The 27,561-nt window shown below is 44.8% G+C and overlaps 2 protein-coding genes across 4 annotated transcripts in view; both read left to right on the forward strand.

Annotated features, from left to right (window-relative positions):
• The window catches only part of LOC126990501 (solute carrier organic anion transporter family member 4A1-like), a 24,642-nt gene extending 12,850 nt beyond the window's left edge, over window positions 1–11,792 (forward strand). The window contains exons 2-14 of the mRNA XM_050849096.1: window positions 1–419; window positions 4,041–4,230; window positions 5,271–5,348; window positions 6,312–6,529; window positions 6,758–6,929; window positions 7,164–7,266; window positions 7,519–7,640; window positions 7,957–8,274; window positions 9,078–9,273; window positions 9,793–9,955; window positions 10,501–10,697; window positions 10,835–11,017; window positions 11,378–11,792. The exon at window positions 1–419 is cut by the window's left edge and continues 106 nt beyond it. Of these exons, the coding sequence (XP_050705053.1) occupies window positions 348–419; window positions 4,041–4,230; window positions 5,271–5,348; window positions 6,312–6,529; window positions 6,758–6,929; window positions 7,164–7,266; window positions 7,519–7,640; window positions 7,957–8,274; window positions 9,078–9,273; window positions 9,793–9,955; window positions 10,501–10,697; window positions 10,835–11,017; window positions 11,378–11,615 (2,250 nt within the window). The 5' untranslated portion in view covers window positions 1–347 and the 3' untranslated portion in view covers window positions 11,616–11,792. The remainder of the gene's footprint in view (window positions 420–4,040; window positions 4,231–5,270; window positions 5,349–6,311; window positions 6,530–6,757; window positions 6,930–7,163; window positions 7,267–7,518; window positions 7,641–7,956; window positions 8,275–9,077; window positions 9,274–9,792; window positions 9,956–10,500; window positions 10,698–10,834; window positions 11,018–11,377) is intronic.
• A 4,395-nt stretch (window positions 11,793–16,187) lies between these two features.
• On the forward strand, window positions 16,188–27,221 carry LOC126990502 (ATP-binding cassette sub-family F member 1-like). Of its 3 annotated transcripts, none has more exons than XM_050849098.1 (10): window positions 16,188–17,770; window positions 18,128–18,324; window positions 18,787–18,887; window positions 19,401–19,485; window positions 20,465–20,664; window positions 21,058–21,244; window positions 22,008–22,136; window positions 22,787–22,885; window positions 24,014–26,185; window positions 26,481–27,221. In XM_050849098.1, exons 1-9 carry the CDS (start codon window positions 16,291–16,293, stop codon window positions 24,860–24,862), a joined length of 3,327 nt encoding a protein of 1,108 aa, XP_050705055.1. In that variant the 5' UTR covers window positions 16,188–16,290; the 3' UTR covers window positions 24,863–26,185; window positions 26,481–27,221. The 3 variants fall into 3 exon arrangements, with proteins under 3 accessions (XP_050705055.1, XP_050705056.1, XP_050705057.1); XM_050849099.1 differs by having other exon boundaries at window positions 24,014–26,168; window positions 26,605–27,221; XM_050849100.1 differs by having other exon boundaries at window positions 24,014–26,168; window positions 26,752–27,221.
• Window positions 27,222–27,561: the final 340 nt, after the last annotated feature.

Below are 27,561 nucleotides of genomic sequence, written 5' to 3' on the forward strand. Positions count from 1 at the left end.
AAGAGAGAGACAGAGAGGACATAGGAGAAGAAGAGGAGGAGGAGGAGGAAGAGGAAGAAAAAACGAAACGAAAGAACACAACGAACCACCAAGAAGACAAGAGGAAGAAGGAGGAAGGAAGAGACAAAAAAAATAACGAAGAAGAAGAAACAGGAAGACAAAGAGTACAAGGAAGAACGAGAACGAGGAAGAGAACAAACAACTAACCAAAGGAAGAAGAGGAAGAAGAAGAAGGAGTCGGAAGAGGAGGGCCGCAGAAGAGACACACCACACACGCCCTTCCACAGCCTACGTAAAGGGCCCGTCGTGGCGCAGAGAGAGAGACCAGCAGCTCCCCTCACACCACCATGGGAGAGGTGACCCTTGACCCCGCCTCCCTGGCCAGCTCCTACAGTGACAGTGGCTTCAGCTCTTCACAGGTAAGGGCGTGGGAAGGTGTACTAGTGACTCTACTTTTTTATGTATCTATGTTTACACCACTCCCGTTGCCTGTCTGTCTAGCTGTCTATCTTGTTTTCCTTCTGTCTGTCGATTTTATGCTGTTTTTTTTATCTACTTTCTTACCTTTTTTCTTTTTTTGTTTTCTCTTCTGCTGTGTTTTTTATTTTTTATTTTCATTTTTTCTACGATTTTTTTTTTTCCCGCATTTTCTCTGACGTTTTTTCCTCTCTCTCTCTCTCTCTCTCTCTCTCTCTCTCTCTCTCTCTTGGCTTATTCTTGCTTATTATCTTATTTTTGTGTACTTACTCTTCGTATCTTCCTTTCTGTTTGTTTATCTATATGTCTGTTTCTGTCTGTTTTTCTGTCTTTTATCTTCATTTTCTACTTTCTTCATCTTTTTCCTCTCCTTTCTTTCTTTCTTTCCTTTCTATTTCCTTTGTTTTTATTTTTTCATCTCCCGTTTTTTTTCCTTCCTTCCTTCCTTCCTTCCTTCCTTTCTTTCCCCTCCTATCTCTCTGTGTCTCCTTCCTTCATCCCTTCTTCCCTTCCTTCCATTCTTCCTTCCTTCTTTTTTTCATCTTTTCCTCCCTCCTTTCTTTCTTCCATTCCTTCTTCCCTATCCCTTCCTTCCTTCCTTTCTTTCCCCTCCTATCTTTCTGTGTCTCCTTCCTTTATCCCTTCTTGCCTTCCTTCCATTCTTCCTTCCTTCTTTTTTTCATCTTTTCCTCCCTCCTTTCTTTCCTCCCTTCCTTCATTCCTTCTTCCCTTTCCCTTCCTTCGTTCCTTCCTTCTCTCTCTCTCTCCTCCTTCCCTCCTTCCTCCTTCCCTCCCTTCTTATCCAATCAAGCCAATATTAACATCGACCAGTGAGGAGGAGGAAGAGGGGAAGAGGAGGAGGAGGAGGGGAAGAGGAGGAGGAGGAGGGGATAGTAATTAAGTACACATGAAAGAAGGCAAGAGAGAGAGAGAGAGAGAGAGAGAGAGAGAGAGAGAGAGAGAACACTTAGAAGGTGGCGAATACACATAAAAAAAGAGAAAATGAAAGTAAAGGAAAAAAAAAAGAAGAAAAACAGACGTGGAAAAAATGAAAAAAAATAAGAACAAGAATAAAATAAATAATCGTCATAGAAAACGGGGAAAAAAAAATGAAGAAAAAAACGAAAAATGGAAAAAAAAGAAAGTAGAAGAGAAATCATTAAATAAAAAAAACATTAATAATAAATAAATAAATAAATAGAATGAAAGAAAATAAGAAAAAAAAGAGTAAAAAGTGAATACCCGAAGTTCATTAGCCTGACCTTTTTCTGAGAGAGAGAGAGAGAGAGATTAATGACAAAAAATAGTAATAATGATGATAAAGAATGGCGGCCTGCATTAACTCTCTCTCTCTCTCTCTCTCTCTCTCGCTCTCTCTCTATCTCTCTCTCTCTCTCTCTCTCGCTCTCGCTCTCGTCGTGCCGCGTAACAAGTGAAAAAAAGGTGAAGCTAATATTGATTCTCTCTTGTCTTCCACCTCTTCCTCCTCCTCTTCCTCCTTCTCCTCCTCCTCCTCCTCTTCCTATTGTTATTTTCCATTCCTCATTTTCATCCATCAATCCATTCTTCGATTCCTTCTTTTCTTTCCTCTCTTCTCACTTCATTTATTTTTATTTATTTTCTTTCTTCCTTCCTTCTTCCTCTTTATCTTCCTTATTTTCTTTCCTACTACTACTACTACTACTACTACTACTACTACTATTATTATTGCCTACACACACACACCTGCTTTCAAGTTCCGTGCTGTAGATTACGTTTTGTTAATTACAGGTGAACGTGTGTGTGTGTGCGTGTGTGTGTGTAGTGTTGCGTGTTTTCTTTGTTCTCTTCCTCCTACACACACACTTTTTTCTTCTCGTTTTTCTTGTTCTTGTCTTTCTTCTTCCTACTTCCCTCCCTTCTTGTTGTTTTCATTTTTTTCGTTTTTCTTGCATGTTTTTTTTTTGTTTTTTTTGTTTGTTTAGCGTGTGTGTGTGCGTGTGTTGCTGGGTTGTGTTCATTGTTTTCTTCCTCTTCCTTGTTCTTCCTCCCATTCTCCTTAATTGCTCCTTTTCCTCCTTCACTTCCTCTTACTTCCGTTCCTCCCCCTCCTCCTCTCCTCTTATTACCATTTCATTACTTCCTCTTGTAGTACCCGAGTTTCTGTGTTTCAGCGTTACTTCCCCCCTCCCCCCCCCCGTCACGTCACCTTGACATTCCCGAGTTATGTCTTCCCGCCTCTTCATGGGATTTACGCTTCTCCTAAAACGGGCTCAAGGCCACTCCCGTGTGTGTGTGTGTGTGTGTGTGTGTGTGTCCCAGTGGAGGTCAGCGGGGGTCAGCGTGCCGTCATCATCGCTGCGCCTGATGAATCACACACGGTCACGCTGGGGGGGGGGGGGGTGTCTTGATGGCTGCGTTATGATGGGCGTCACGGTGCGGCGTGACAGGCGGGCCCCGGCGTGCAGGCAGGGAGGAGGTGATGGGGGGCGCCAGGGAGGGTAGGTGATGGGCAGCGACGGGAGGCGTCTGACATTATCCAGGCTGAATAAGTGATGGGCGCGGCGGTCCGCGGTGCCTCCAGTGAGTGGCACAGCTTCCTCCTGGCCGGACAATCGTGGAGACCCGCGGCGGCCGACGCAGCAAGTGGCGGAGTGTTGCTGGGCGACACAACCTGTGTGGGCGGCGGGAGGCAGTGCGGCGAGCTGTGCGGTGCCCCGGCTGTGTGGCGCGGCGGACAGCCGTGATCCGCGGGGCGGGGCCCCACAGTTCGAGAACTGTGTTGGGCCATGCGGCCCGAGGCAGACCTGCCCGGGTCTGGGCGGCGGGGCGTGCCGTGGGGCGACGAGGACGCGTGGGGGCTGGGCTATCCGGCGGGCGCGGGCTTGGAGTACTCGCGCTACAATGTGTGGTCGGGCGGCAGGGCGCTGGGCAGCGGCGGGCTGTCCTCGGCAGGCTCGGCGCTGTCCCTCAGCAGCCCGGAGAGCTGGGCAGGGCGCGCCATGCCGAGACTACGGCGCAGCGACAGCCTGGCGGCGGCGGGCTCCTTCAGCCCCTTCAACGGGTTTAGTCCCCTGAGGCCCCTCAGCCCCCTGCTGCCGCCCCTCACCCCCTTGACCAACGGCGGCCTGGCTAACGGGCGCCCCGCGCTGCCCCCGTCTCGGTGGGATCGCGCCCGGCGTGGTGTGCCCGCCATGCAGCCCGGGGGTCGCGTCGGCCTGGGGGCGTGTCGACACGGCATCGGCGGGGGCCTGGCCTCCACGCTGCTGCTGCAGGGCCTCAGCTTGGGCAGGGTGGCAGCGGCGGCGGCGCTGCCCCCCCATGCGCCGCCCTTCAGCGGCCTCCTCCACACACCACCATTACCACCCGTCACCACCGCCGCCCTGCCACCCAGGAAGGTGCGGCGGCGCGGCCCTCACTCGCCTGTCATTACTGTTCTTCCACTCCTGTCCTTCACTGCCAGGCCCTTACCCCCCTCCCCTTCACCCCCCCTCCCTAGCTTATACAATGGCCCCCAGTTCCCCCCCCCCCTGATTATATAATGACCCTGACCCTCCACCCCCCTGACGGCCTTTCTCCCCCAGGCGTCCATCAGCAGTGACCTGGACGGCTCCGCGGCGGGGCTGGGGTCGTCGCGGGCGGACCTGGTGGCGGCGGAGGGGGAGGAGGAGGCGGGCAGCTGCGGGTGGCTGTGCCTGCGGCCACGCTGGTTGCAGCACGCCCGCACCTCCAAGTGGGTGCTCTTCTGGCTGTGCTGGGCCGCCGCCGCGCAGGGTACGTGCACACACACACACACACACACACGCACGCACACAGGTATCAAGGTTCTCAGGTACATTTTCACTCCTCCAGTCAGTTCAAAATAACTACCTGTTTCTACCACTTAATTAGATTCACCTGCAGTAGGCCTACACATCTTCACCTGGACGCATATATGCTACACAATGCAATAAAGTTTTTTTCTTTTTCTTTTCGTTTTCATTTCTTTTTTTTCCTAAGCTGCCTCTGTTGCTAAAAAAACAAAAAGAAAAAAAAACACATATACCTTACACTTGAACACACCCTGATACACTCATACCATACACATGTACACATACTCATACATACACAGCACCTTTACATGTGCACAATGTATAATCAGACATATGCATAGTTAGTTAGGTTATCAATACACAAAAATTACAATATTATAGAGCGCTTAAGAATTACCTCTCTCTCTCTCTCTTTCTCTCTCTCTCTCTCTCTTGCATGGTTTAAAAAAGATTGATTTTTATGGAATGATTTATAGGTCATTTCCAGCCTCCTCCTCCTCCTCCTCTTCCTCCTCCTAACGTCCTTCAGCCTTTGCCTTCCTCATGACCTTCTTTTTCTATTACGTTAGCTTCCCCCCTTCTCTCTCTCTCTCTCTCTCTCTCTCTCTCTCTCTCTCTCTCTCTCTCTCTCTCTCTCTCTCTCTCTCTCTCTCTCTCTCTCTCTCTCTCTCTCTCTCTCTCTCTCTCTCTCTCAGTCCTTTTTTCCTTCTCCCTTCTATCTTCTCTCCCTCTTCCATCTTCATTTCCTTTCTTATCTCCCTCTCCTCCATCTCCCTTTCTCCTTCTATTCCTTATTTATTTCCTGTTTTTTCTTTCTACCTTCCCTCTCCTTCTCTCTCACCTCCCTCTCTCCTTCTATTCCTTCTTTATTTCCCTTCTATTTCTCTTCCTTCCCTCTCCTTCTTTCTCTCCTTCCCTCCCTTTGATTTTTGCAGTAGTAGTAGTAGTAGTAGTAGTGGTAATAATAATAATAATAGTAATAATAATAATAATCTTCCTCAGGTATGGTCGTCAATGGGTTCGTCAATGTCTGCATCACGACCATAGAGAAGAGATTTAACCTGCGCTCCACCGATGCAGGTGCGTACATAGGTTAGGTTAGGTTAGGTTAGGTGTTTACATATACACACCATTATTAATCATTCCTCAGTCCCCCCTTTATTCACCTTCTCTCCCTCTTCATTTTCCTCTCCATTCTTCCTTTTTTTTTTTACAACAAAGGAGACAGCTCAAGGGCACAAAAAAAGGAAACAATAATAAAAAAAAAACCTACTCACTGCTCCTAAAATGAATCCAAACACACATTCTTACATCATCATCAATTTCTGTTCCTCTATCATCATATATTCATCCATTTTCCTCTATCATATTTTTCATCTTTGTTTTCCTTTAGTATCCCCAAAAATCATCATCGTAAATCTCACACACACACACACACACACATCATCATTGGTAATTTTCTCATCCTCGGTAATTCATTTTCTCTCATTATTTCCGTCTTCTTTCTCCATTATTCTCAAAAACTCCACCAAAGGCTCTGATCGACACTTCCATTAAATATGCAGAGGTAATGGGGGGTTGAAATGTTACACTGAAAAAGGGTAGGAAGGGATGGGAAGGGATGGGATGGGAAAGGAAAGGGAGGGCAGGGAAGGGAAGGGGAAGGGAGGGAAGGGAAGGGATGGGAAGGGAAGGGATGGGAAAGGGAAGGGAAGGGCGGGGATTCATTTTAAGTAAGGGGAGGAAAGGTTAGAGTAGTGAGGGGAGGAGGAGGAGGAGGAGGAGAGGGGATATTGTACCTTCTCTCCTCCTCTTCCTCCTCCTTCTTTCCTTCTCCACTTACTGATAACTCCTCCTCCTTTCCTCCTACATCTCCTTCTTATGTGTCTCTTCTCATACTTCTCCTTCTCTCTCTCCTCCACTTTCCGATAATTCCTCCTCCTCTTCTTTTCCTCCACCATCATATTACCTCCTCCTCCTCTCCTTCATCCCGTTTTCTCCACCTCCTTCTGCTAACTCCACCTCGATCCTTTCCTTCCACAGGTCTCATCGCGGGGGCATATGACTTTGCCTTCCTCCTATGCTCCATGCCAGTGTCCTACCTCGGGTCACGGGCGGGGAGCTGCAAGCCGCGATGGCTGGGCTGGGGCATCTTCATAATGGGTGCTGGGTCCTTCCTCTTTGCCCTGCCCCACTTCCTCGTGCCCTCCTACATCCCCAGCAGCAGCAACGCATCCTCCATCCTCTATTGCCTGCGCCAGGTAGGGGCGAGAGTGTTGGTGGGCTTTTTCGTTAATGGTCCTTTTCTTTCTTATTTTACTTGTGCTCATTAGTTGCCTCCTGAAGGTTGGTTTTATTAACATACCAATATCTCGTTTACTTAACCAACTGCTCTTCTTTTGTCAGGAGGTTCATGTATAATTACTTGTTTTTAGTGTCTTGATCATTCCACCTTTCCACACAGCACTAATCATCCACCCCATCCCCAGGGCACGAGAGAGAACCAGTGCGGGGTGTTGGTGGAGAACTGGCTGTCCTCGTACAGACACATCTTTGTGCTGGGACAGTTCCTGCACGGCGTGGGGGCGTCGCCGCTCTACACCCTGGGCATCACCTACCTCGATGAGTCCGTACCTGTCAAGATGTCCTCAGTCTACCTGGGTGAGTGTTGTGTACCTGTGTTGAAAGTAACTCAGAAAACAGTCTCCTCACTCTGCAATGGTTCGTTTTTTTTACCATTTACCATCACAACAGCCATTCTTTAATTACCTTTGCTCTCTCAATGATCCATCTTGCTTGCTTTCACGTAGTAATAGTAGTAGTAGTAGTAGTAGTAGCAGTAGTAGTAGTAGCAACATCACCACCGCCTACCCTAATCTAATGTTGTCGTTGCAGGCATCTTCTACGCCATGGCTGTAGTGGGTCCGGCCGCTGGGTATGTGTTGGGTGGACAGTTCCTCCGTGTGTACATCAACGCCCCCAAAGTGCTGCCCGACAGGTAAACACACACACACACACACACACCTTTGCTAGTCACCCTCAGAAGCACACCTTGAGTACCATTTCCTTAATTACCCTCATCACCCCTCTCAATATCAACCACCACCACCACCACCTCCACTACTCATCACCATCCATCACCACAGCCACAGATAACACCATATACACCTCCATTTCATCACCATTTCACCTACTTGCCTTTACCACAATACCAGCTTCACCACCGTAACACCAGCACCCTCTCTCACAGGTATGGGTTGGAGGCGAGCAGCGACCTGTGGCTGGGCGGGTGGTGGATCGGGTTCCTGCTGTCCGGGTCACTCTGCATGTTGATCTCCTGGCCTATCATGGCATTCCCCGCGCAGCTGCCGGGTAAGTTTATTTTTTATCTCCTTCTCCACTTTCCAATAACTCCTCATCCTCTCTTTATCCTCTTCTTCTCTTGTCCCTCCTTCTTTCCTCCAACATCTCCTCCTCTTCTTCTGGCTCTCTTCCTATCTATATGACTTTCTTCTTTGCCCTTCTTTCCTTCTCTTCCTATCTATATGACTCCTTCTTCCTTGCCCTTCTTTCCTTCTCTTCCTATCAATCTATATGACTCCTCCTTCCTTGCCCTTCTTTCCTTCCTATCTTCCTTCATCCGTACATATCATCACACTAACACCACCTTCTTCACCACCACCCACAGGCGCAAAAGCAATCAAGGCATCACGAGTCTCCGAGGCCTATGGATCTACAGCAGGTGCAGGAGGAGGAGGAGGAGGAGGAGGCGGAGGAGGAAGGGACATCACGGCAGCAGGAGCAGGAGGTGGTGGGGCGGCAGGGTTCGGCAAGCTGCGGGACCTGCCGAAAGCCGTGAAGGTCCTGGCGCTTAACCCGACCTTCCTGGCCCTCTCCCTCGCCGGCGCCACGGAGGGGATTCTCTTGGCAGGGTTCGCGACCTTTACGCCGAAGTTCCTGGAGAATCAGTTTAGCATGGCGGCCAGTCTCGCGGCGCTGATTGTAGGTGAGTGGGTGAGGATATTGGTGGATGTTGTGGGTGGGTGAGTGGGTGATTGTATGTGGTTGTAGGGGATTGTGTAAGTGATTGTAAGTGCGTGAATGATAGTGGGGTAGTGTATGAGAGATTGTGATAGCTTAGGGTAGGTTAGATTAGGTTACGTTAGGTTAGGATAGGATAGGTTAGGTTAGGTTAGGTTAAATTAGGTTAGGTTAGGTTAGGTTAGGTTAGGATAGGTTAGGTTAGGTTAGGTTAGGTTAAATTAGGTTAGTCAGTTAGTCAGGCAGTAGGTTAGTTATTTTGTTATTTAATTATACACCCTATCAGTCAGTCAGTCAGGCAAATGGTTAGTTATTTAGTTATTTAATCATATAGCTTGTCAGTCAGTCTATCAGTTTGTCAGTCAATCAGTCAGTCAGTCAATGCCCTTCCCAACATTCCTTTTTCTTCCTCCTTCCTTCCTCCTCCTCCTCCTCCTCCTCCTCCTCCATCCACCTACCTTATCTGTTACCACCTCCTCTTCCTTTCTTACTTCATCCTTCCTTCTTCCACCTTACTCCACCCAATCTTTTACTGCCTTTTCCTTCTTCCTTTTTCCTCCCTCCTTCCTTACTCCACCTTCTTCCTCCCTCCTTCCTTACTCCACCTTCTTCCTCCCTCCTTCTTCCTTACTCCACCTTCTTCCTCCCTCCTTCTTCCTTACTCCACCTTCCTCCCTCCTTCCTTACTCCACCTTCTTCCTCCCTCCCTCCTTCCTCCTCCTCCTCTTTGTTCCACCTAACCATCACCTCCACTCATCCACTCTCCAGGATTTGTGGTTGTCCCGGCGGGTGGAGGCGGAACGCTGCTGGGTGGGTGGATCATCAAGCGGCTCCACCTCTCCTGTTCCGGCATCCTCAAAATGTGCATCATCTTCTCTGTGGTGTGCGTCCTCTCCTGCCTCACCTTCGTCATCTCCTGCCCCAACATCGACTTTGCCGGCGTCAATGTGGAGTACGGGAATAGGTGAGTGGGTGCTTTTTTTTCTTCTTTTTTTTACATTTTTTATTTATTTTTCTGTTCCTGTTTTTGTTTTTTTTCTTCCTTTTCCTTTTATTTTTTGAGTTTTTACTTTTTCATTTTAACTTTTTTTTCATTTTTTACTTTTATTTTTTTATTATTTTACTTTTTCATTTTTTTTACTTTTCATTTTTTTTTCTTTTATTTTAATTTCTTTTCACTTTTGAACTTTTTTTCATCCTTGTTTTTGTTTTTTCTTCCTCTTTCTTTTCTTTTTCTTTTTTTTCCTCCTTCCACATAACCTTCCTCCCTTCCGTAACAATCTCTCTTTTCCCTCCTTCCACATAACCTTCCCTCCTTCCACTCCCTTCCCTTCCCTCCCTTCCGTAACCATCTCTCTTTCTCGTCCCTCCTTCCTTCCTCCCACTCCCTCACTCCCTCCATTCCATAACGATCTCTCTTCTCCCTCCTTCCATCCACTCCCTTCCCTTCACTCCCTCCGTAACCATCCCTCTCTCTTCCCAGGTCGACGTCACCCTCCGCGCCGAGCCTCATCGCGTCCTGTAACCAGCAGTGTGGGTGTCAGGACGTTGCCTATAGCCCTGTCTGTGGCGCCAACAACGTCATGTATTTCTCCCCGTGTCACGCCGGCTGCTCGAGCATGGTGGAGGGGCAGGATGGGGTCAAGGTAGGTGTTATAGTATAGGAAGGTGACGCTGTTTTGGTATCATGGATGTATAGTTTCTTCTGTAACCTTCCTTTTTCTCTTTGTTATGGGTTAGGTGCATAAAAAGACCTTCCTATTGTTTTCTTTTTCTTCCCTTGTCTTCCCTCCCCTTCATTACCTATCTTTGCTGTCTTCTTTTGCTTTCTTCTTCCCCCTTCCTCCTCTTTCCTTCTTCTTCCCTCACCACCTATCATCACCCTCCTCCTCCTCCTCTTCCTCCCTTTATTCCTTTTCTTCCCTTACCATCCATCTGTACCCTCCTTCCTTCCTTCTCTTCCCTTCTTCTTCCCTCACCATGCATCTTCCTCCTCCTCCTCCTCCTCCTCCTTCCTTAATTCCTTCTTCCTTCTTTACACTCCTTCCTTCTCCTCCCTTCTTCCTCCCTCCCCACCCATCATCACCCTCTTCCTCCTCTTCTTTCTCCCTTTATTCCTTTTCTTCCCTCCTTCCTTCTCTTCCCTTCTTCCTCTCTCACCACCCTCCTCCTCCTCCTCCTCCTCCCTCAGGTGTTCCAGGAGTGCAGGTGTGTGGCCCCGAGCAGCCCCACCGCCCCGCCTGGTGACCCCCGCCTCGCCCCAGACTCAGCGCTTCGTGAGAAATGCCCCGCCACCTGCCTCCTCATGCCTGTCTTCCTCGCCATCTTCTTTGTGACGATGCTCCTCACCTTCATCATCAGTCTCCCGGCACTCTCGGGCACGCTCAGGTAAGGGGAGGGGGTGTGCTCCATTCCTGTAGCTTGGTGATTTCTTCTTGTAGGAAATCCACAGTCAAGGGCGTTAACTCGTAAATTCCACCTTCATTCACCCATAACAGCACCTAACCTCCTCGATCCTCCCCCAGATGTGTCCCGGACTCTCACCGATCCTTCGCGCTGGGGCTGCAGTGGATAGTGATTAGGTTACTTGGCACTATTCCCGGGCCTATCCTTTTCGGCGTCCTCTTTGACCACACCTGCATCCTCTGGCAGTCCACTTGTGGGAGGGGAGGCGCCTGCAGGAGCTACGACAACTTCCACATGAGCAGGTGTGTGGTGGTGGTGGTGGTGGTGGTGGGGAGGCGTATGTGTGTTATTCATCATGGCCTGATCACGTGTTGGACTTGTAATCATTTATGTGATTATCCGTTTATCTCATTTTTTTTGTTCGCTCTAATATTTTTTTTCGTATGCTAATGTGTGTTAATTCTCTCTCTCTATTTGTGTATGTTTTTTTTGATAATTCATGAGTGTGTGTGTGTGTGTGTGTGTGTGTGTGTGTGTGTGTGTGTGTGTGTGTGTTAATTAATTTCCTCCCTGTTTTAATATATTTTCTCTATCATTGTATTTTCATTGTACTTTCACCTCCATTTTAATACATTTCCCTCGTCTCTCTCTCGCCCTCACAGGTACATGATGGCAATTTCCGTCCTCTTCAAATTCCTCTCCACCATTCTCTTCATCATCGCCTGGTGGATGTACAAGGCGCCCCCCACCTCCTCCGACGCCCTACCAGACCCCCCGCTGACCCTCCCCATCCCCCACTCCTCCCCCGCTACCACCCCGCCCATCACCCCGAAGCGGAAAGGGTTCAGGGGCGGAAGGGAGCTAAGGGGGGTGGACAACATGGGTGCAGAACTTACCTGAATAGATTGTAATAGATAGATAGACAGGTTAGGTAATAGATATGGTAGATTAGGTGATAGAGTAATAGAGGAATGAATACGAGTGAGGGGGAGGTTCAGGCGTTTATAGATCGGGTGTTATTCTATTTTTTTTTTTTATAATGGGTTGTGATGATTTTTTTTTTTTTTGTATAGATATCAATAGACGAATAGGTGGAGCAATAGACGAATGAATGCAAGTGAGGGGAAGATTCAGGCGTTTATAGTTAGGGTGTTATTCTAGACTTTTTTGTATACATGCTGAGTTGAGTAAGTGATTTTTTTGTTTTTGTTTGAGTAGACTGCAATAGTCGGATAGATAGATAGATTGATAAGGGATTGAATGCGGGTGGTGGCGAGGAGATCGATCGCGGTGTTTATAGATAAATAGATGGATCATTGATGGGTATTTTTTTATCATATGTCGAATTTAAGTAAATGGTGATTGTGTCCGCTTGTGTGTGTGTTTGTGTGTTTTTATTTCACTTTTTCGTTTGTGATTTTGTGTTTATCTCATTTTTTCGTTCGCTTTTTAATATTTTTTTGTATGTTAATGTGCGTTGATTCTCTCTCTATTTGTGTGTGTGTGTGTGTGTGTGTGTGTGTGTGTGTGTGTGTTTTTATTTCACTTTTACGTTTATGTGATTTTGTGTTTATCTCATTTTTTCGTTCGCTTTTCAATATTTTTTTTGTATGCTAATGTGCGTTGATTCTCTCTCTATTTGTGTGTGTGTGTGTGTGTGTGTGTGTGTGTGTTTTTATTTCACTTTTACGTTTATGTGATTTTGTGTTTATCTCATTTTTTCGTTCGCTTTTCAATATTTTTTTTGTATGCTAATGTGCGTTGATTCTCTCTCTATTTGTGTACGTGTTTTGTATAATTCACGAGCGGATTAACAATTACAGCTATTTCACAAGCTCTCCGTAACTTAGCCCGGTAGCAGCGGGGACCATGTTTCTTAATGGTCCCTCTAAGCGAGAAAAATGAGAAAAAATCACCACTCATACAAACCATTTCATAATATATATCAAAGCATTTCTTATCAGTATATGTATCATCTATTTTGGGGGGGTTTATATCATGGCACAAATTTGGCCCGTCGCTGCTACACGGTAAAGCCACAAATTTGGACCGTCGCTGCTACACGGTAAAGCCACAAATTTGGCCCGTTGCTGCTACACGATAAAGCCACAAATTTGGCCCGTCGCTGCTACACGGTAAAGCCACAAATTTGGCCCGTCGCTGCTACACGGTAAAGCCACAAATTTGGCCCGTCGCTGCTACACGGTAAAGCCACAAATTTGGCCCGTCGCTGCTACACGGTAAAGCCACAAATTTGGCCCGTCGCTGCTACACGGTAAAGCCACAAATTTGGCCCGTCACTGCTACTGGGTTAAGATATAGATGAACAAGGATGGGAGCGCTTGTAATATTGGTGTTAAAGCATAAAACCCTTTTGTCGACAAGCTAAGGCAAGAGGGAACTGAACCCCAAGTGCAAATACATTACGTCAAGAAGAGGATGAGATAGCAAAGCAAGAACTGCATCACTGGAGGATCAAATCTCACTTCTACCTATGTGCAGCGAACGACACTTACTTAATTCCGTACTTAATTCATTTCCGTACATATTTTTTTACATTCTTAACATACGCATTCTTTTTAAGTGTTACCATATTGTTAATTTCGTGCTAATGGAAGTCTCTCAAAGGTGGCTTTCCATAGGTGGCAATACTGTACCCTTTGGTCTATCTGTCAGTAGTAGTAGCAGTAGTAGTAGTAGTAGTAGTAGCATTACCATATTGTTATTTTTGTGCTAATGGAAGTCTCTCAAAGGTGGCTTTCCGTAGGTGGCAATACTGTGCCCATTGGTCTATCTCTCAGTAGTAGTAGCAGTAGTAGTAGTAGTAGTAGTAGTAGTAGTAGTAGTAGTAGCATTACCATATTGTTATTTTTGTGCTAATGGAAGTCTCTCAAAGGTGGCTCTCCGTAGGTGGCAATACTGTACCCATTGGTCTATCTGTCAGTAGTAGTAGTAGTAGTAGTAGTAGTAGTAGTAGGCAGAGTGACCAGATACAAGTGCTGCCCCCTATATGAACAACCATGTGAATTTATGACTCTGCATTGTTCTGTATAATTATTTTGCTGTACATGAATCATACTCTTTTGTCGACCTTCTGTGTGACTGTATATATCATTTTGTACCTACTTCTAATCCCTCATAGATAGATATAGATAGATAGAGATATAATTTTTGTACAACTGTGATTGTTTCCTTCCTTTACGATGCTGTATATTAACACTACGAGTTTTTTTTTATATATGTCAATCTTGCGTTAAAATATACTAATAGAAAAAAATTGGTCCGCCCGTAACATAGTGAGTCTTACGCAGCGATTACTTAATGTTTCGTGTTCTCGGTGAAAGTTGCTCTAGGGTACGTGTAAGTTGAATCTATCTGTGGTTGTGATTTGGTTGATGAAGAAGAGTTATAGTAGTAATAGTAGTAGTAGTAGCTGTAGTAGTAGTAATATATGGGTTGTAGTAATTGGAGAAGGAGGAATTGTAGAAAGTATAGATGATAGTATATGTAATAGTAGTAGTAGTAGTAGTAGTAGTAGTAGTATCTTCGTAAAAAATATCCCGTTTAACTACAACCCAAAAAATCACGTAAAAAAAAAAAAACCTAACACAAAAACGACCATATTTGTGTGAGATCCAATTCTCTCTACATAGTTTTTTATCGAACATATATTCTTTGTACTTAATCACAAGACCACAAACATTGGCGAGATGCTGTCTAACGCACAAAAACACACACACACACACATACACGCACACACACACGATATACATACATAAGCCAGCGTGTGTACGTATGTGTGTGTGTGTGTGTGGGAAGGGAAGGGGAAGGGAAGAGGAAGGACAAGGCAATGGGAAGGGAAAGGAAGGGGAAGGGGGAGGCCGGGAGGTGCCTTAAAATATATATCTTCTATTATATTATTTTTTTAAACGCATAAGATTCTGTTTTTTATCTTTTTAGTTGTTTTATTTGTACATGAGATGATTATTATAAAGATTTCTAAGATGGTGTGTTTTAATGGAGGCCTAAAAAAATTGTTATGATCATTGTTGTTTGTTTTTCATCGATATTCTTTTTTTCTTTATTTTTTTATGCTTTCTTTTTCTTCTTTTCCTGTTGATTTTTATGGTAGGTTCATCTTTCTTCTTTTCTATCTTTTTCCTTCTCTTTTTCTATCTTCTCTCTCTGTTTTTCTATCTTTTCCTTCTCCTCTTTTAATGTTTTTTTATTGATTTTCTTCTTTATTTCTGTTTTTCCATGTTTTCTTTTTTTTCTTTTCCTGATTTTTTTTTTTTTTGGTTCATCTTTTGATTCTTTTCAGTTTTTCTTTCTCCTTTTTCTCTTTTCATTTGTTTTTCATTGATTTTTTTTTATTTTATTTTTAGTTTATGCTTTCTTTTTCTTCTTTTCCTGTTTTTCTTTATGGCAGGTTCATCTTTTTCTCTTTTCTTTCTCTTTTCCTTTCTTCTCCTTCTCCTCTTTCTCTTTTCATTTGTTTTTCATTGATTTTCTTCTCTATTTCACTTTTTCATTCTTCTTTTTCTTCATTTTTCCTGCTGTTGGTCGATCTTCTAAGGTTCGTTAATTATCTCATTCTTTTCCTATCTTCTTTTTCTCTCCTCCTCCTCCTCCTCCATCTTCCTCCATTCTCTTCTTCACCTCTCGCCCTGCCCCTTCCCCCATCATCACAGACTCGCTATATATACTCCGTTCACGCTAACTAGGCAGACAAGCCCCGCCCCCTTTCCTCAAATACGCGCACGTGATTGGCTGCGGGGGAAGGTAAGGTTATACATGGTTGTTAGGCCGAGAAATAGCATTAAAGGGTAAGATTTAATGTAGTAAAACGGTAAATATTGAATGTGACTATTAAATATTAGAAAATTACCCTTGAAATTAAATGGCGCAGGGAAATATAAAGGGAATAGAGAAATAAGAAGGAAAATACAAATAAATGTCATGTAAATATTTCTAAGCATTAAAAACTAGTAATTCGTGGTTAAATAAGTCGAATAAATTACTTAACATGACGAAATATGACACTGACAGCAACTATTATATACACGAGATAAGAAAAACCTCAAATAACATCCATTCAACTATTTAAAACACCAATAGGATAATAAATAATAGTTAAATAAGGCAAATAAACCACTTAACATGAGAAAATGGGACACGGACCAAGAACTTTATATACGCGAGACAAGAAAAACTCCCATATAAAAGTCATCCATATACCTCACCCACCACAAAATAATTAACCACAATCAACCAAATCAAATAAATAACTTAATATGAGAAAATACGACAATGACAGGAACCTTTATATACGCGAGACAAAAAAATCCTGCAAAATAACCACCCAAACATTCTCATCCACCACAAAATAATTAACCACAATCAACCAAGCTAACCAAACCACTTAACACAACCAAATAACAACCAGAGCTGACAACAACACTTACACACGGGGTCCCTTTTAGATGGTGTCCACATGGGAAGGTGCTAAGAGGCGGCACTTTCTCTCCCTTTTTCCCTATTTTTGAGGCGCCAGCGACACCCTTTGACCTCCACCATGGCACCGAAGAAGGGAAAAAAGGGCAAGAACAAGGACGACTGGGAGGAAGCGGAGGAGGAGAAGAAGGCAAGCGGAGGAGAGGAGGAAGAGGGGGAGGAGGCGGCAGCTGTTACGAGGAAAAAGAAGAAGGGGAAGAAGGGTGAGGAGGAAGAGGAAGGAGGAGGAAGAGGAGGAGGAAAGGGGAAGAAAGGAGGGAAGGGAAAGCATAATATCAGTGACGATGAGAGTGTGGAAGACGATAGGAAGGAAAAGAAGAAGGGGAAGAAGGGTGACGATGATGACGAAGGGGGAAGAGGAGGAAAGGGGAAGAAAGGAGGGAAGGGAAAACATAATATCAGTGACGATGAGAGTGTGGAAGACGATAGGAAGGAAAAGAAGAAGGGGAAGAAGGGTGATGATGATGATGAAGGGGGAAGAGGAGGAAAGGGGAAGAAAGGAGGGAAGGGAAAACATAATATCAGTGACGACGAGAGTGTGGAAGAGGAGAAGAAGAAGGGAGGGAAGACGAAGAAGGGAGGAAAAGGCAAGCATGATAGTGACGATGAAGAAGATGCGCCAACGAGAGGAGGCAAGAAGAAGAAGGGAGGAAGAGGAAGACACGACCTCAGTGATGACGAAGATGGGAAACTGGAGGAATCGATGAATAAGAAGAATAAGAAGAAGGGGAGGAATGACGCCATGGACTCGGACGACGATGCCATGCCAGGGAAGAAGGGAACGCCCGCCCAGGCTCAGAAGAAGGGGAAGAAGAAGAAGGGGAAGGGGAAGGACGACTGGACCGACGACGAGAAGGAGGTGGAAGATGTGGAGGAGACGGCGAAAACCCCATCGTTAGCAAAATCTGTGAAAAAGGAAAAGAAGAAGAAGAAGAAGGGAGGGAAGGATGACGATTGGGAAGATGAAGGGGAGAACAAGTTGATGGAGAAGATGCTGGGGATGGAGATAGACGAGGGCTCGGACGAGGATGAGTTCATGGCGATGCAGGTGAAGAATCTGAAATCGAAGCAACAGAAGAAGAAGGAGAAGAAGAAGGTATTGATGGAGGAAGAGGAAGAAGACGAGGAGGAGGAGGAGGAGGAGGAGGAAGATGACGCCGTGGAGGAAGACGAGATACAGAAGCTGGAGAAGGAGGTGGAGGTGATGAAGATAACGGAGGAGGTGAAGGAGAAGAAGAAGGAGAAAACGGCGAGTAAAGTGAAGGAAGAGACGACGAAGGAGGAAAAGAAAAAGGAGGAAATAGTGGACAACAAGAAAATGGAAATCGCGGAAGTGGAGAAAGAGAAAGTGGATGAACCAAAGAAGGAGGAGAAGAAGGAAGAAGAGAAGAAGAAGGAGAAGGAAGAAGAGAAGAAGAAGGAGAAGACGCCAGAACCACCACCACCACCACCAGCAGCGGAAGAGAAGATAGTCTCGTCGGAGGATGAAGAGGAAGAGGAGGAGACGGAGGAGATGAAACTTAAGAGGAAGAAGCAAGAAGGTGAGATATTTTTTCCTCTTTGTTATACTTTCCTTCTACTTTCTCTATCACTATCTTCCTTCTCACTCCCTTCGCTCAACCTATCTACACCTTCTTCATTAGCTCATCTTTCTACCTTAGTGCTCTCTCTCTCTCTCTCTCTCTCTCTCTCTCTCTCTCTCTCTCTCTCTCTCTCTCTCTCTCTCTCTCTCTCTCTCTCTCTCTCTCTCTCTCACATTTCTCTTCCTTCCTTCCTTTACCTCCTTTAATCACCTCTCTGCCCCTCTCTCTCTCTCCTCCCACACATTGCTCTTCCATCCTTCCTCTGCCATGTATAAGTATCTCCCTCTCTCCCTCTCCCTCTCGCTCGCCCCCCAGAGAAGGAAGCCATGAAGAAGCTTAGCCACAAGGAACGAAAGAAACTCAAGCAACAGATGGAGTATGAACGGCAGATGGAGGCCATGCTTAAGAAGGGAGGCCACGGCTCTTCCGCTCTCGACGACACCTTCTCCGTCTCACAGGCTCAGAAATCCGACAAACAGCAGTCACAGCTCGAGAATGCCGTCGATATTAAGGTGCGTCGAGAGGGATATAGAGGAGAGGATTGATGTTTTCTGATTTTTGATACTAAGAGGCTTGTTAAATAATGTGTTTGTGTGTGGAAGAAGTGTGTTTGACGTATATAAGAAGCTCGAGAATGATGTTAATTTTAAGGTGGGTTGAGGGAAATAGAGGTGAGTTTTGATGTTTTCTGATTTTTAATACCGAGAGGCTTGTTTAAATAATGTGTTTGTGTGTGAAAGTGACGTGTTTAACCTATATAAGAAGCCCAAGAATGATGTCGATTTTAAAGTGCGTCAGGGGGGGATACAGAGGAAAGGATTGATGTTTTCTGATTTTTATACTGAGAGACTTGTCAAAAAAATGTGTTTGTATCTGTGGAAGAGATGTGTTTTAACTAATTTCTACATTTTTTCATAATTTCCCTAACATTTTTTCCTAAACCCCACTTCTACGTTTTCCTTTTTTCCTGCCAGATTGAGAACTTCAGCATCTCGGCAAAGGGCAAGGCTCTCTTCACCAACGCCTCACTCATGATCGCCAACTCCCGCCGCTATGGCCTGGTGGGGCCCAACGGGTAGGTCCCCATGCCTGTACCAGCTTGTCTCACCTGGTCATGGCATTATAAGTGGTGGCCTTTTGATTTCATGGATGAGCGTTACTCTATCTAGCTATATTGTCATCCATACCGTAGAGAGAGAAAGAGCCTTGTAGTTGCCATGTCACCCTCTGTATCTGTCCCTTAACCCGTCCGCTGCAATTGGCACGGATTTGGTCTTCCCTGGTAGCCTGGTAACATACCCTCCCAGGTCTTTCTCTGCCTCTGTGGTGGATAGTGGAGTGTTTCCCATGTGGTATTGGTGTACTGGATATCCCCTCCCAAGATGCAGGACTACATTTTTCTTCAGTGAATTGTAGTAGCCACTTTTTGCTCCACTCCTGTAGCTTGGTGAGGTCTTCTTGTAGGAAATCCACAGTCAAGGGGTTAATCCACAACTATATTTTTTACTTCTCCAACATGATATAGGTAATAGGGAAAGAGAGATAGAGAGTGAGAGAGTGCATAGCTGACCCTCCCCTTTCTTTACAGGCACGGCAAGACCACACTCCTGCGTCACATTCAGTCCCGTGCTCTCAATATTCCTCCCAACATCGACGTCCTCTACTGCGAACAGGCAAGTGGAGGCGACTCTTATTTTTATTTATTTTATTTTTTACATCAATGGAGGCGGCTAAAGGGCAAGAAAAAGTGCAAAAAATAAAAATAAATAGATAAAAAGCCCGCTACTTGCCGCTCCCATAATAGACACAAGTAAAGAGTAGCCAAGAGAAGTCCATTTCAGGTGGAGATATAATGGGATCTGAATCTTTTAAGAGGGATTTAAAGCCTGCTACTTGCCGCTCCCATAATAGAGTAAAGAGTAGCCAAAAGAAAGGTCAATTTCGGGTGGATATATAATGGGATCTGAACCTTTTAAGAGGGATTTCGAATTTATTGAGAGGGATTAGTGAATTTGAACCCTCTTTTCTAATTCTATATGAAGTTCATGTGGATAAGAAGCTTTAGTATTTTCATGTGTATTTTTTATTTTTTTATTTTTACTCCATTCCACCTTCACTACACTGTCCATTTCCTATCACCACCCCTATCACCATCACCACCATCACCGTCACCACAACCTAACCTCACCACCACTGCACTCAACCATCCTCACCACTTCTGAAACCCCTCGCCACCATCTCCCTTCACCATACCCTCACTGTCCACCACCACCCCTATCACCATCATCACCACACAAACTACCCTCACCATCATCATCACCACAACCTAACCTCACCACCACCACACTCAACCATCCTCACCACCATCTTCCTTCACCATACCCTCACTGTCCACCACCACCCCTATCACCATCATCACCACACAAACTACCCTCACCATCATCATCATCACCACCACCTAACCTCACCACCACCACACTCAACCATCCTCACCACCATCTTCCTTCACCATACCTTCACTGTCATAACTCCTTCACCACACCCCCTCCACTATCCTGCCATCATCATCACCACCACCACCACACAACCAAATCTCACCACCATCACCACACCCCCCCTCTTACCCCCCTCCCCCTCCTCACCCCATTGCAGGAGGTGGTAGCAGACGACACCCCAGCCATTGACGTGGTCCTCAAGGCAGACAAGAAGCGGACGGACTTGCTGCAGGAGCGCGACCAGCTGGAGGCCAACATGAAGAAGAAGAACAAGGAGGTGGACATGGATCGCTTGCAGGAGGTCTACGAGGAGCTCAAGGCAATTGGGGCGGACAAGGCGGAACCCAAGGCCAGGAGGTAAGGGCCGTGTTAGGTCTTGAGGTCTCCGGGTCTCTGGGTGTCAAGTTTCGTACCCATTTCTAAATTTATCCCGTCCGCTGCGATTGGCACGGATTTGTCCTTCATTGGTAGCCTGATAACATACACTCCCAGGTCTTTCTCTGCCTCTGTGGTGGATAGTGGAGTGTTTCCCATGTGGTATTGGTGTGCTGGATATCCCTCCCATGGTGCAGGACTTTACATTTTTCCTCACTGAATTGTAGCAGCCACTTTTTGCTCCATTCCTGTAGCTTCTAAATATATACTTCTTCACTTACTTTTAATCCTTCACCCCTCCTCTCCGCACCCCATATCCTCGCTGGTCTCTAATAACTTCCTCTTAACCCCTCCACTCCTCTCCGTACCCCATAGGATCCTGGCTGGTCTGGGGTTCACGCTGGAGATGCAGGGGCGGGCAACCAAGAACTTCTCCGGTGGTTGGCGCATGCGTGTGTCCCTGGCACGCGCCCTCTTCATGGAACCCACGCTGCTCATGCTTGACGAACCCACCAACCATCTCGACCTCAACGCCGTCATCTGGCTCGATAACTACTTGCAGGTATGGGGTGAGGGGCGATAGGGGGGGGGGCTGGGAGGGTTAGGTCTGTTTTCCGTAAGTGTGAACCCCAGACCTGGTAGAATCCTATGGGGTGCGGAGAGGCGGAGGGGTTATAATGGGGTGGAGTGGGTCTAGTTTAAAGAAAGGAAGGGAAAGAAAAGGAGGAAGAGGAAGGAGAAGAAGATGTTTTGTTCCTTCTATCTCTGTTCTAATGCATTCTTTTGTCCTTAAATTTATTCTTGTTCATTCATTCTTAAGGAGTTTTGGGGGAATTTTCAGGAACTTTGAGAACGGAGAAAAATTTACAAGTTTGTCTATGGCGCCTTCGGTCTTTATTTATTTATTTATTTATTTATTTACTTATTTTTTGTGCCTGAGGTTATTGTTGCCTCTCCAGACTTCAGCTTTAGGGGGCTGTTGGTGAATGTCCCATAGCCCAGTGATGATGCAGGCAGGATTGTTTAAGTGACTCCTATTGAGGTTCATGCCGCCCTACAGTTGACCTAACCTAACAAAACCCCAAACAGTTACTAAAGGTCCTGACTCAGAAAATTCATATATGCTCCTTACTAATGAGACTTTCTATACGACAAAGTGAGGTCATTCGTAGTTGATTTATACCATAAGGTGCTGGCTATCATGTGTTTGAAGATACCCTAAACTTAACCTAACCTAACCAGCCAGTTACTATAGGTCTTCATCCAGCCTCTTGCAGACTCCCTATGTTCTTATGTTCTAACACGTGCCGCAACACTCCTCTCAGGGTTGGAAGAAGACGCTGCTGGTAGTCTCTCACGACCAGTCTTTCCTCGACAATGTGTGCACGGACGTCATCCACCTCGACCAACAGAAACTCTTCTACTACAAGGGAAACTACTCCATGTTCAAGAAGGTGTGTATATATATGTGTGTGTGTGTGTGTGTGTGTGTGTGTGTGTGTGTATTAATCTAGTTGTAGTGTACCAGAAATGAGCTTTACTTGGGTCCCTGTTCCAATTCTCAGTTTATCAAGTTTACCTCTGAATTCATTAATAGTTTTGGCTTTGTGTGTGTGTGTGTGTGTGTGTGTGTGTGTGTGTGTGTGTGTGTGTGTGTGTGTGTGTGTGTATTTACCTAGTTGTATTTACCTAGTTGTGAAATACAGGAAGAGAACCGCACTAGGCTTGTGTTGTCCCATCTCCATAACACTTATTATCCAGTTTGGCTTTAACCCCTTCACTACAGCCGGGCCAAAACAGCGCCCTGCTCCGTATCCGGGATCACCTCGCGCGCCAAATTTCAAATGTCGCTATTGAATATAACAAGTTTTCAGACATAAACTCAACATAATCATCATGTAGTATATATGAAAACATGCAGAATTAAATGTTGCACTTAAAGAAACTCACTACGGCCGGGCCAAAATAGCGCCCCGTGCCGTATTCGGGATCGCCTCGCACGCCAAATTTCAAATGTCTTTCTTTCTCTCTTCTTCCTCCCCTTTCGTGTTGTAGGTAAAGTCTGCTATGTCTCCCTAACCTGGTGTGTGTGGTGGTGTTACAGATGTTGGTGCAGAAGAGGAAGGAGCAGGTGAAGGCGTATGAGAAGCAGGAGAAGAGGATCAAGGAAATGAAGGCCTCGGGAGCCAGCAAGAAACAAGCTGTGAGTTGACCTTCCTTCCTTGCTGCGTTTGTTCCTCCTTCCTTCCTTCAGAGTTGACATTCCTTCCTGCATTTCTTTTGTTGTGTGTTCCTTCTTCCTTCCTTCCTTCCTTCTGAGTTGACCTTCCTTCCTTCCTGCGTTTGTTCCTCCTTCCTTCCTTCAGAGTTGACCTTCCTTCCTGCATTTCTTTTTTTGTGCGTTCCTCCTTAATTCCTTCCTTCTGAGTTGACCTTCCTTCCTTCCTGCGTTTGTTCCTCCTTCCTTCCTTCAGAGTTGACCTTCCTTCCTGCATTTCTTTTTTTGTGCGTTCCTCCTTAATTCCTTCCTTCTGAGTTGACCTTCCTTCCTTCCTGCGTTTGTTCCTCCTTTCTTCCTTCAGAGTTGACCTTCCTTCCTGCATTTCTTTTGTTGTGTGTTCCTTCCTTCCTTCCTTCCTTCTGAGTTGACCTTCCTTCCTTTCTGTGTTCCTCCTGCCTTCCTTCCTGCATTCCTCCTTCCTTCCTTCCTGCGTTCCTCCTTCCTTCCTTTCTTCCTTCTAGCCTTCCTTCTCTACCTCCTTAATTCTACCTTCCTTATTCCTTCCTGCGTTCTTCCTTCCTTTCTTCTAGCCTTCCTTCGTTCCTTTGTTCCTTCTTCTTTCCTTCCTTTCTTCATTGCCTCCTTTCTTCCTTTTTTTCCTTTTCATTCTATCTTCTTTTTTCTACTTTCCTTCTTCTTTCTTTCTTCCTTAACCTATTCCTTCCTTACTTCCTTTCTTTTTCCTCCTATTTCCTTCTTTCCTATCTTCCTCCCTGCCTCTGTTTTCTCCTTCCTTCTTTCCTTTCTACCTCCCTTCTTTCCTTCCATTCTTTCTTCCTTCCTTCCTTCCTTCCTTTTCGTTCTCACCTTCTCCCTCCCTCTTTCCTTCCTCTTCCCTCCCCTTCACTCCTACCCTCCTTTCTCTCACCCCTTTTCCTTCTCTTCTCCCTTCCTCCTTCCTTCCCTTCCCTTCCTTCCCCTTCACTCCTACCCTCCCTTCTCTCACCTCTTTTCCTTCTCTTCTCCCTTCTTCCTTCCTTCCCTTCCCTTCCTTCCCTTGCACTCCTACCCTCCCTTCCCTCACCTCACTCTCTCCTTCAACCCCCACAGGAGAAGAAGACCAAGGAAGTCCTCACACGCAAACAGGAGAAGAACCGCGCCAAGAACAAGAAGGACGAGGACGAAAGCGGACCGGCCGAGCTTCTGGAACGACCCCAGGATTACGTCGTCAAGTTCACCTTCCCGGAACCACCGCCGCTGCAGCCCCCCATCCTCGGCCTCTACACCGTCTCCTTCAACTACTCCGGGCACAAGCCGCTCTTCCGAAACGTCGACTTTGGTATTGACATGGAAACCCGCATTGCGATTGTTGGACCAAATGGCGTCGGGAAATCCACCTTCCTGAAACTGCTCCTCGGGGAATTGACGCCGACCACCGGGGAGATGCGGAAGAACCATCGCCTCAAGATCGGGCGCTACGACCAGCACTCCGGCGAGCACCTCACGGCGGAGGAGTCCCCATCCGAGTACCTCATGCGTCTTTTCAACCTCCCGTACGAGAAAGCCCGGAAGTCACTCGGAACATTCGGTCTTGCCTCACACGCGCACACCATCAAGAACAAGGATCTCTCGGGCGGGCAGAAGGCTCGTGTTGCCCTCGCTGAACTCTGCCTGTCCTCGCCCGACGTCCTCATCCTTGACGAACCCACGAATAACCTTGACATCGAGAGCATTGACGCGCTGGCCGAGGCGATCGCTGAGTACAAGGGCGGAGTGATCATAGTTTCCCACGACGAACGGCTCATCCGAGACACCAACTGCAGCCTGTGGGTCATTGAGGATCAGACGATTAACGAGATTGACGGAGGATTTGATGACTACCGCAAGGAGCTTCTCGATGAGCTGGGCGAGGTCATCAACAGCCCCAGCATATCGGCGCATAAATCGGCGGATCTTTAGGTACTGTGAGAAGGCTGTCTTGGGGGTTTGTTTTAGTTTTTTTTTTTTTTTTTTTCTTTTTTTTTTTTTTTACGTAGGTACTTAAATTTTTTTTTTTTTATGAATTTATCATTTTTTAATATTTTTTTATTTCCGTACTTTATTTTTTGTTTTTTGTTTACGAATTCTGTCATTTTTTGTTTATTTATCTTTCTTTTTTATTTACATAATTTAATTTTCTTTATTTGTTTACGAATTCATAATTTTTTGTTTACTTTTCTCTTTTTTATTTATTTATGTATTTTAATTTCTTGGTTTTCTTTATGAATTCTATTATTTTTTGTTTATTTTGCTTTATATTAATTTTTTTTTCGTCATATGCGTTACTTAGCGAACTCTTGTTGTTATTGATTATTATTTACTGCTGTTGTTTATTATTCATTGTTGTTTTTGTGATTACTATTATTTTTATCATTATTTTTTTGGACTTGCACGAACTGCCTTTCAAAATTATTCATGCCTTTTTTTTTTCGTGGACCAGAGTGAAATGGTGCCAATGTCCGCCCTCTTGCTAGTTTATTTTCTATTAGTTTATATTTTTTCTATCCTCCATCTCTATTTTTTATTCTCCCATCTATCAATATTTTTCATGGTTCCAATTCCTTATATTATTCTCTGGGTCTTCCTGTAAGCTTCGTGTCCTGGTCAGCTGTACGATTATCTTTATTATCATTGTTATTATTACAACTACTGCTTATTATTATTATCTTTATTTTACCTCTCGTTTATTAATTATTGGTCTTTTTCTTTTGGTTCTGTTCGGTCAAGCTCAACGTATACATTCTTACTAGTGTTTATTTTATTTGTGTTTCTGTGATTGATTGCTGTCTATGTTAACCAACCAGCCGGGGTCCTTCTTGCATAATAGAGTGCTGTCCGTGTCCCTGTGAGTAAAGACACGTAAGATAAAACGGAAACAGGAGAAAAAGATGAAAAAAAAAAAGTTCCTTAGTGAATGCAAGATCTGGGGAAAGGAAAGGAAAGGAAGAGGAGGAAAAGAGTAATGTAAGGTATTGTCCGAGTCCCTGTGAGTAAAGACACGCAAGAAGAAGCAAAAAAGGAGAAAAAGATGAAAAAAATTAGAATGTCGCTCGGTGAATGCAAGATCTGGGGACATAAATTAAAAGGAAGAGGAGGAAAAGAGTAATGTAAGGTGTTGTCCGAGTCCCTAAGATTAAAGACACGTAAGAAGAAGCAGAAAAGGAGAAAAAGATGAAAAAAATAATGTTCCTCAGTGAATGCAAGATCTGGGGACACAAATTAAAAGGTAGAGGAGGAAAATAAGTAATGTTATGTGTTGCTGTCCGAGTCCCTGTGAGTAAAGACATGTAATATTGAGCAAAAAAGGAGAAAATATGAAAAAAAAATAGAATATTGCTCAGTGAATGCAAGATCTGGGGACACAAATTAAAAGGTAGAGGAGGAAAATAAGTAATGTTATGTGTTGCTGTCCGAGTCCCTGTGAGTAAAGACATGTAATATTGAGCAAAAAAGGAGAAAATATGAAAAAAAAATAGAATATTGCTCAGTGAATGCAAGATCTGGGGACACAAATTAAAAGGTAGAGGAGGAAAAGGAGTAATGTAATGTGTTGTCCGAGTCCCTAAGATTAAAGACACGTAAGAAGAAGCAGAAAAGGAGAAAAATACGAAAAAAAAGAATGTTCCTCGGTGAATGCAAGATCTGGGGACATAAATTAAAAGGTAGAGGAGGAAAAGGAGTAATGTTATGTGTTGCTGTCCGAGTCCCTGTGAGTAAAGACATGTAAGATTGAGCAAAAAAGGAGAAAATATGAAAAAAAAATAGAATATCGCTCAGTGAATGCAAGATCTGGGAACACAAATTAAAAGGAAGAGGAGGAAAGGAGTAATGTGGTAAAGGGCTGTCCTCCTCCATGTGGGAAGGGAAAAAAGATAAAAAGAAAGAAGACGATAGGAAAGAGAGAAAATAGATTGTCCTCCTCCTTGTGAGTGAAGTAAAGATAAGAAGGAAAAAAGATGATAGGGAAAAAGAGAAAAAAAATTGTCCTCCTTCATGTGTGTCAAGAAGGAAAGGAAGGAAAAAATAATAGAAAAAGAGATTGTCCTCCTCCATGTGAGTGAAGTAAAGATGAAAAGAAGGAAAAAAGATTACAGGAAAAAAAAATGAGAAGATTGTCCTCCTCCATGTAAGTGAAGTAAAGATGAAAAGGAGGAAAAAAGATTACAGGAAAAAAAATAAAAAGATTGTCCTCCTCCATGTGAGTGAAGAAAAGATGAAAAGGAGGAAAAAAGATTACAGGAAAAAAAATAAAAAGATTGTCCTCCTCCATGTGAGTGAAGTAAAGATGAAAAGGAGGAAAAAAGATTACAGGAAAAAAAATAAAAAGATTGTCCTCCATGTGAGTGAAGTAAAGATGAAAAGGAGGAAAAAAGATTACAGGAAAAAAAATAAAAAGATTGTCCTCCATGTGAGTGAAGTAAAGATGAAAAGGAGGAAAAAAGATTACAGGAAAAAAAATTAAAAGATTGTCCTCCTCCATGTGAGTGAAGAAAAGATGAAAAGAAGGAAAAAAGATTACAGGAAAAAAAAATAAAAGATTGTCCTCCTCCATGTGAGTGAAGAAAAGATGAAAAGAAGGAAAAAAGATTACAGGAAAAAAAATAGAAAGATTGTCCTCC

The sequence above is a fragment of the Eriocheir sinensis genome, unplaced genomic scaffold, assembly GCF_024679095.1.
Source record: "Eriocheir sinensis breed Jianghai 21 unplaced genomic scaffold, ASM2467909v1 Scaffold17, whole genome shotgun sequence".
NCBI lineage: Eukaryota > Metazoa > Arthropoda > Malacostraca > Decapoda > Varunidae > Eriocheir > Eriocheir sinensis.

What these genes read in the sequence shown, in the direction of transcription:
- LOC126990502 (XM_050849098.1), top strand. Translation starts at nt 16,291, where the DNA reads ATGGCACCGAAGAAGGGAAAAAAGGGCAAGAACAAGGACGACTGGGAG. An exon ending in TAAGAGGAAGAAGCAAGAAG is followed by an intron (nt 17,771 to 18,127) that starts GTGAGATATTTT and finishes CTCGCCCCCCAG; the next exon opens with AGAAGGAAGCCATGAAGAAG. An exon ending in GAGCCAGCAAGAAACAAGCT is followed by an intron (nt 22,886 to 24,013) that starts GTGAGTTGACCT and finishes CAACCCCCACAG; the next exon opens with GAGAAGAAGACCAAGGAAGT.